The sequence below is a fragment of the Montipora foliosa genome, chromosome 11 (assembly GCF_036669935.1).
Source record: "Montipora foliosa isolate CH-2021 chromosome 11, ASM3666993v2, whole genome shotgun sequence".
Taxonomy (NCBI): Eukaryota; Metazoa; Cnidaria; class Anthozoa; order Scleractinia; family Acroporidae; genus Montipora; species Montipora foliosa.
Window position 1 is genome coordinate 27,997,664 of NC_090879.1, and position 9,344 is coordinate 28,007,007.

General features: G+C 39.5%; 1 protein-coding gene across 2 annotated transcripts in view; it reads left to right on the forward strand.

The window, feature by feature from the left end:
• Window positions 1-4,106: 4,106 nt before the first annotated feature.
• The window catches only part of LOC137977650 (sodium/potassium/calcium exchanger 1-like), a 6,411-nt gene continuing 1,173 nt past the window's right edge, over window positions 4,107-9,344 (forward strand). Inside the window, exons 1-2 of one of the 2 annotated variants that reach the window (XM_068824935.1) lie at window positions 4,107-4,471; window positions 7,437-9,344. The exon at window positions 7,437-9,344 is cut by the window's right edge and continues 1,173 nt beyond it. In XM_068824935.1, the coding sequence (XP_068681036.1) occupies window positions 4,279-4,471; window positions 7,437-8,260 (1,017 nt within the window). In that variant the 5' untranslated portion in view covers window positions 4,107-4,278 and the 3' untranslated portion in view covers window positions 8,261-9,344. Of the gene's footprint in view, window positions 4,472-7,206; window positions 7,343-7,436 lie in introns of those variants that run through there. The other variant, XM_068824936.1, reaches the window with a different exon arrangement.

Here is a 9,344-nt window from a genome sequence, read left to right on the forward strand (position 1 = left end):
ATTTTGCAACCATTTAACATTTTAATTCAGTCGGCTTAAGCCAGTATGACTGAGGTGTAAAAATTTCTTATTAGGATCCTTTCATTCGCTTTCGTGTACGTTATGTTTATCCTTTAGTTCACAAGTTCGTTTGTTTTGCATCTGGAAGATGTAATTTTCAATTATAACCTCTCCCTAGGGGTTATCACGCATAGCTTAACCAATGAAATCCCCGCGTCCTAATTGCTCGGAATACATGAAATTCTTTGTGCATTTCGTTGCACCGAAAAAAGACAACCGAGATTATTCAGGTATTCGAAGGAATAATTGTTGGTTTTTCGATCGATTTCCCTCGATGTACCGGTGTGACAAATAATTTGGAACATTGCAATGCACCTGGAAGCGCACCCAAAAGGTGCAACTTCCTGCAGTCATGATAATGTGAGTTGTTGACAGAAGTAAAACAGGATTGTCTTTCAAACAATCTTTATTTTATCCTTATGACTCATTTTTTTATTATTAGTATTTATTTTACCCTCAGTCTGCATTTTACCCCCGGTCTGCAGTCTGCAGTCTGCGTTTTACACTGACCGCCCAAATAACCGATTTTTCGACGGAAAATTCATCCCAGAGGATAAAACTATTCACTGGACATGTAATAAAGGTAAATATGTTCGAGCGAAAGCGAAAACAAGCGAATATTTTGACGGAAAACACAATGATGTGAGATCAAAGGAACATGTGGTGAAGACACGCAATTGCGGCATCGCTTCGACAATAATCTTACCTTTTCAGCGATTTTAACGCTTGAAATTCCATTCAATCCACCTTGGTCTAGTCTTTGAATTCACTATTATCGTTGCCCTGCGAATCTTCAGTATTCTACATAACAGCACACTTGGTAAAAGACGGCTCGACGGGCGACAGATTGTTGTCGATGTTGTCGCCTGTCTTGTTCAGTATCCAATTGATTTGCCATTATTGAGCTCCATAAGGGTATATTTTGTTTAAGGATCCACTAAAACGCCATTCGCGTTACATGACTTTCGACGCCATTGCCGGTTAAGTTAATGATTCTACTGTGTCCACCAGAGAAATCTACGCAGTTCCACTACCCTCTCGATCCTAAGAAAATACGCGCAGAAGGCTCTATGCACAAAGATACCACTTACCAGGGGAGTGACAGGCAAGACTTTTACCGACACGGAATGAAAAAAAAAAAAAAAGCCGAACAAATGCCCTCCATTTCTAGACTGGGTTTTAATTGTCCCTGCGAGTCGAAAACTCGAAAACAAGGCGCTTTTTCGCTTACTGTAAAAAAAATTTAATTCAACCATGAAAGACAGAATATGCAAAGTCTGGATGACCGTGTTTTCAAGTGCGGCTGGAAATTTTCTCTCCTTCGAACGGATGGTTTATTTTATAGTTAGTAAACACAGTTTATTATATAAACACCAATGAAATACCAAGGGAGCTATCGCGCGAAAACATAATATCTTCTCACGTGAAAATAACATGATAGTTTCACACGCGGAAGGATCACTGTTGTTATGGTTACATACAAAAATTCGCGCCTTTCGGTGCTTTTTAGTGCGAAGTCCGAAGGAAGGAGAACTATTAGTCCCGTAACTTTTCGGGATATTTTCGGGTGTCAAAATTCCTTTTGTATCTCAAGAACGGAGAGGATTTAAGTCGTCAAACTTCACAGACATGTTTCTTTTAGTTAGCTTGAAAACATGTTAAAAGATCGGGTTTCCTGAACAAGCGGTTGGCAGGTTCACAAATGGCTTTTCGGGCCCGGAAAGTTTTCGGAAATTTCGAGAAACGCGCCCCAGGCCTCAGTTGTTCAAAAGGTGGATAACACTATCCACCGGATAAATCACTATCCGATGGATAGCGCAATTGATTTCCCTATTACTTATCCACTGGATAGTGATTTATTCGGCGGATAGCGCTATCCATCGTTTGAACTGACAACAGAGGCCAGCTTGTTAATGTCACTAATACTAGACTCCAGAAAACGAGTTTGTTTTTCTTCCATGTAAAACGAAAACTCTTCTGCTGCCTTTTTTCCGCCGGCTTTGTTTCTTTTCGACGGAAATGATCGCTACAGCATTTCGCAGGGCAAATATCCACTTTAATAAACGGGGGTTATTGCGCGATAACTGTCCCGTGAATTGCACCACGTGACGTAAATTAGCCAATAAAATCGCCCGAAAATTAATAGATGGGTTTTAAGGTGCAATATCCTCGTTCATCTGCTCTCTCCGGAATCATGATCTTCGTACAGTTCCAATCATCGGGTCAGGATTTATTATCATCATCATCATAATTATTAAAAGTGTTTCACTGTGAAAGAAAGGCTGATTTGAACGAGGCAAGACTCAATTAATTTCGCCTCTGATCCGAAAACCCTCATGTTCGAGTCGACTTCCTCTCCATTACAATAAAATATGCGGTCTTTAACTTAATCAACGCTCCACGCACAGTCGTGGAAAATGGAGTGCATGATATCACGCAGAAATTATACAAGACGGAAAATATATGCGGGGCATATTATTTGTCACAAAGGTTCTCTTGCGCCGAGTCTGCCTAATTTATGTTATGCAATTAATCGAGTGAGGTAATTGCTGAACCTGACAAGACTCATCGTCTGTCTTGGCTTATTATACGTGGGTTAAGAGGCTTGGTAATATCAAATGAATGGCCGGCGGTATAGACGCTTTTTTTTAGCATTTTTCTATTTTTTCGCAGCAAAATTTCGAGCAACGACTGGCGCCTAACTTGTTGTGTAAACAGTTTTTGGAATTCGTATGCAAACAATGAAGATAATGTAGGCGGAAAGTGAAGGAACTGAAGCTAAAACAAACTGTTTTTCTTACATCTCTCTTTATTTATTTATTTTATTACACATCATACACTATAAAATATACATCGGTAAAGCCAAAGACCAAGGGCTTAAATGGTTCTCTTTTTTTCCCGTTGCGACAGTCTTATGTTGTGTTTACTAATTAAAGTAATATGCCCTCTGGCATCAGTCTAATTGAATTGGAAATACAACGCATTTTTGTCGATACGCATGGTTATGCAAACGAAATGTATTTCGCTATGCATGCTGAGCTGAAGCTTGCATCCATTGCTAAATAAATGAGAAGATATTTGCAAAAAAGAAGTAGTCTTCCTGTTTCACATGGAAACCTAATCCTACATTATTACCAATAAAGAAGCACATGTTTTAAAATAACTTTAAAAAAAAGGGGACACTTTGTGAATATTTACTTTAGACAAAGACAATGGGCGCACCATGAAAGGAAAAAGTGCCCGCTGGCACTTCGCCGATTCCTATTTGTAGCTCTTTGTTGATCTAAATTTGGTCGAAATTTGACAAAAAAGCCACCGTTTCGAGAAAAGGACAATTATATGGACTGATGTATTCCAAGTTCTTATCTCAACAAGCATTGTAAACATAAGGACCTATGGATTATCTATTGTAGCTCCGCTAAGAAAAAGCATTTGTCTGCCAAAAAAAATTCAATGCAATAAATACGAGCCCGCGAGCAGAAAGTTGCTAGCCGATCACAAGAGCTCAGCCGCCGAACACAAGAGCCCTTGTCTAAGATTAGCATTTTTACATAAGTAATTCAGCTGGTAATTACGAAGGAAGGTCGTTCTCTCCAATTCCAAATTTTCGTGGTTCAACTGAGTACATTACAAACATACCAATACAATGCTAAACGACACCAAAAGAGCATTTCTTAACCGTCAGATGGACAGAAAATATGTTCATATGTTGTAGAGTGTTCCAGTCATGACCTCATCAATAGCTGGTGTCAGGCTACAGACCAAGCCAAGACAAGTCAGGGAAGGGAGCTATATTCACGGCTCCGTGGGCAAAATGGTATCTCCGTCTTTTTTTTAGTCAAGACAACAGTTTATGAATTGGACAAAACATGCGACAGTTGAGCCGTGGTACTATTTAGGGTATAAAACAAGCATTCACCACTCTAGTTTGTTTTGTTAAAATTTTAATGCCATTTCTGTAAATAAAAAGTGCTGTGATACAGGAGCCAAGTCAATCAACCGAAAGACAGATTAATGAAATGTTGACAGCAGTTACATGGTAACGGATGTAAACAGGTATAAACATCGGCGGTTGTCCGTCTGTTTTAATCACTTTTTCGGCCGCACGCGTGACAATTTATTCCGGTAGTTTCAAAATCAATCGAGCAGAAAGAGTTCAAGCAACAAGGACAACAAATCGACCAGCATTTGGTCGCTACAAGACCGTGTGTTTGAGAAATGGGCTCTAGTTGCAGCAGCCAGGCAAGTGTGGCAGAGACACGATCACGGCCCATAGAAGCCCCGCATGCTGGAGGATCCACAATTCCCCAAACAGCAAATACAGATCAAATTGTTAAACCCGTGGAGAACAAGAATTTAGAATCGAAAAATACACAGGGGCAGAGCAATCACACCCAAGAACGAAAACCAGGTAAAAAAATGTTTAATTCTTAGCTCTATCGGTTACAATGTGGCTTCATAAGCGAATGAGCTTGCATAATTTTTGGAACGAAGCGTCAATCAAGTGTGATAGCAGTTGATATCAGGCTTTCATAGAAATATGATATTTTCCTGCGGTTAGATCACAGCAAAAAGCAAGTTTGTAATGTCATTTTGTTTCACAAGTCTCGTATTTAGAAGTGTAAGGTGCAAATCAAAGTTCAAAAAGTACAAAAAAAAATAGGAAAATGAAAAAAGAAACGAATTTGGAATGAAAACAAATGTATCCAATCTGGTTCTAAATAAGAGAAGCCGCTTTTCGTTCCTTTGCTGTATAAGCCACTTTTGGTTTGATTATTTTACCGTATTGATGTAGGCTTTTTTCATTTTTCCAATAAAACATGTTTTTCGTTTATCGGATAGTTTCGAAAGAACACGTACCAACCGCTGAAGTTTTGTCTGCATCCCTTTGTTAATAAAATACTTTGTATCTAAGGAGACCATTAGAAAATCGATTTTGAATAGATTTAAAAAACTCTTGACGGGGTAAAACGACAAAGTATTCCCAAAGAAAGTTGATGGTAGTTAAGAATTTGGTTACTGAAAGACGAAAAATATCGACCAAACCTGACAGATGCAGATGGTCGAAGATCGTGAGTCGAAAGAATCTCTCTTCTTATTTCGGTCCTTTATCTGTTTGCAATTGAAAAAATACCCACTTCCACTCCATTACAATGCAAAAAGTAATCCGGAAAACTATATTTTGGTGTAAACAAAATGTTAAACTGATAGGCCAAGCCACTGTAGATTTTAGTACATTCTCAATAAAGCGAAATGATGCAAGACATTCAAACAAACACGACGTTGCTATGAACATAAGTTGCAAACAAGAGAAGAAAAACTTTTCATCTTTGTCGACTTCCGACGAAAAAATAAACATTGGCTTTAAATAACAAAGAAAGACCTTCATAAAGTGGCACACTAAATAATAATGGATGTTCTCGTGAAAAAACTTATTGATAGCGCGCAACTGAATGCGGTAAGACAAATCGTGTACTTTGTTCGAAAATTTCCGGTCGAATGCGCAAGATTTGATCATACAGTTTACACTTCAGAGAAGGATGCACCATTTTGTCGTGTGAGAGTTTCTGGTTTCTAGGAGCAAACATTGCTGATGAAAGCGGCGGTTGGTCAATTTTGGCGAAATAATTGCTACTCTGCGAACTTTTGTTCCAAAAGTTCTATTTGCCTTGGAATTGAGACAAAAAAGCCGGTATTGTAAAAAAAAAAAAAAAAAACCAGCTGTTGGCGCCGAGTTTCCGTATCTTTTACAAGGTTGGCCACACTTGTTGCCAAGGGACAGTGACACTCACTAGAGTTTTGTCAACAATCAATTCTAGATTTCAAATTAAAAACTATTGTAAGAGACACGAATTTTTAGTTTATACGAGAAAACTGATTACAACTCTGGAGTCAAATGGACCCGCAATTATTAACTTGGAAAAAACTGATATGCGATACTCTTAAGTAAAGGTTCCTTGATTGACTTTTGACTTATCTACGGTTTTAGCTAAATAATGGCAAGCCAACATTTTAATATTAACGCATATTCACTTTTTACTGTTTTAAAGCTTCAAATGTTGTTGGGTTTGTCAGACTATGTGAGACTGGTAGTAACAGTCATTCAGAGTTCAGTTAACGTTGTCAAGGAGTTTAAAGAAAGGGCAACTGTGTCGTCGACCACTGAGAATAATTTTTGAAAAGAAAAAACGATCGTGTTGCACGTGAGGCACGCACTTCTGGATATTTCTTTGCCGTATTCTGCTTTAACAACAACGTGAAATGACCAAATTTAAGGTTTTCAAAGCGTACAACTTTGGATCTACATGTATTCTATATCTTTACCATGGCAACCGTTCGTGGCAATCCAGTTACGATACTTCGCCCGTCATGATTTTCGTACAACGTAAACGAGACGGAAGAAATCGCAGAAATACTGAAAATGTTGAAGTTCTCGCCGTCGTTCCATAAAAATCCCTAAAACCGTTACGTTTTGACGACACCGTGAGGGCACGGCAGTCAACATTTCATCCGCGGTTCATATATTTACTGCATTCCTCCGGTTGGTGCAGTCGTAAGGTACTTTGGCAAAATTGCAAAACGCAAACAAGGTTTTAAAGGTCGCAACATAGGTGCTATCGATAGCATAAAATATCTGTAGCTACATATTCACTTGCGTAGAACTGTCGTCTTTGTTAAAGCCTTGGCTAAACGTCCCCGCAACATGGCTGACCAACATGTCGCCCTGCACATACTATATTAAACTAGCGAGACAAATATTTCTGGTCGCACCTAAAGTCAGAGATGTCCATCAGGCGACCCAAGGGAACCGTGACGGAAAAGATGAACAGCTTAACATTGCAGACAACAGCTTTCGCTTTAAGCGACAGGTTCTCGCGACAGATTTTGGAAGAAGTCTGAAAAAATTTGCATTACGGGGTTCAAGGCTTCCAGTTTTCAGTGCAATAGACACAAGTCCAAGAGGTTAAAGAATATTTTTAGAGAAAGCAAAACGAATTTAACAAGCGTAAAGTTGCTAGCAATCTTTTCCTGCGGAATAAAGATGCTATTTATGCATTAAGAAAAACTTGATTGACGACAATCGCTTTGTAGCACAGCTGTTTAAATATCTGTTGGCAACACTGAAATGCTCAACGATAAGCGAACGCGAACAAAACGAATTTCGTACGAGTTTCCGGGAAGTATTATAATTTGAGTTCATCTCGCTCACAATCAAAGGAGATAAAAGCCAGAGTATCTGAAATGTTTAAGCGAGTTGTTAAGTTATTCCTGGGAAGGAAAAGTATGAGATCGTTTCTATAAATGGCAAAAATGGTTTGTGATACAAATGAATTTCGAGATTTTTCTTTGAGATTAATAATGTGTTTTGTTTGCAGATCAAGAAGAGACTGTTGATCAGTCGAAAAACTCAGAGCCCACAAAACCGACCGAGGCTGAGCCTCGCGAAGATCCCCTTGGCGAGGAATCCAGGGAAGTTCATGAAGAAAAGCCCAGACAAGAGGAGAAGGACGTGGGAGATAATGTAGATGGAACACAGCAAACTATCCAGGTGATAGAAAAGGTTTCTCAAGATGGGGAAGATCCCGAGGAAAGTAATCAAACTGCACAAGAAAAAGAGACGCCTAAGTTGGACGAACCGGGTCCTTCCGAAACAGAACAAACACCTGTACAAGAACCCACAGAAAGCAACGTAGAAGAACAGCCAGGTGACGAACAAGGTGGAGAACAGAGTGAACAGAACCCAGTGGAACAAAGTAATGAAGGAGTAAGCGAAGCGCATATGGATTCTGAAGAACAACAAGTACAAGAGGAGGTTGAAAAGCCAGCTCCGGAAGGAGAAAACGCGGAGGAAGCGAAACCCGAGGGAGAGGAACCGAAACCTGACGGAGAGAAACCGGAGCCTGAAGCAGAGGAAACCAAGCCCGAAGCCGAAGAAGCGAAGGAAGCAACAGGTGAAACGCAGACTGAGACTGCCGAAACTAATCCTGAAGTAGAGGAAACCAAGCCTGGAGAAACGGAAACAAAGCCTGAGGAAGAAGAAACGAAGCCTGTGGAATCCCTGACTACCGACGCTGGCGAGGAACCCACAGCCACAGATGAAACGCAGGCTGAAGACGAGAAAGCGACCGAAGAAACACAAAATCCGCCAATCGAAGACGAGAACCCTGCGGAGGAAACGCCACCAAACGAAGACAGCTAAATTGTTTGAACAGCTTAAGTTTCCATCCATTTTCCGCGTTGACTCCGCGTACCGAACATTCAAAAACATGCCGACAAAGACATTGTCAGTCTTCATGGAAATATTCCTTCATATGTTCACTCAGTGGGTCGCCGAGTCGAAAAACGTTGAAATTTATGGTATATTTGAATCTAAACGTTGCCATGTTTTTGAATAACATTCGCAGCAAGATCAGGAGTTACCATCACTGTCTTAACTGTGAGATTAATATTCCAGTTGTATGGAAAGTGCAAACGCGTGGTAAAGGTGTCAAAACATTAATTAACGAGCGCGGCTTTTGGAGATTTATGTAAAAACAAACGTTTGAGCGAAAATCCTTCACAAGCACTTTCCAAGGCGAAGGGCACCCTTCATTCGACGATATACTTTTCGAAGGCGCGAGAATACTTTTTCGCAATCAATTATTTTAATCCGGATTTCTTGTCGAATTAGCCTGCTCGCAGGCTATTGTCGAATGGGAAATGTAGTGGCTTAAGCATGTATAGCATATAAAGGTATTCTTACATTTATCCAGTAATTTTCGTAGTCTTATATTGACGTTCTCTCCATGTTTCGTCTATCTTTTCCAGCGCGTGGAAATAAACCAATCGATAAATTGACACCATCACATGAAAGATTGAACATTGAGATTGGCAAGCTGTCCAAGTTTGATGCTTTTAGGTCGAACAGAGACCAAGTTACGGACTTTCAAACATTGTTAAAAATCCATACAAACGTCTTTAATTTTGAGGCTGCGTCCCACAAAACCATATAGAACTCTTAAAATAATATTTTTACGATTTCTGTAATATTTATAAAAATAAGCAAACAAAGTGATTTTCACCGCAACTATTTCCAAATAGTAGGTCCATGACAGGATTTTGCAGTTGTTCCAAATCTGATAAATTTTTTTAGAGTTTATATGGTTTTGGGGGACGTAGCCTCAAAACAATTAGAGACATTTGTATGGATTTTTAACTATGTTTTAAAGTCCGTAACTTGGTCTCTGTTCCACCTAAAAGCATCAAACTTGGACAGATTGCCAATCTCAATGTTCAATCTTTCA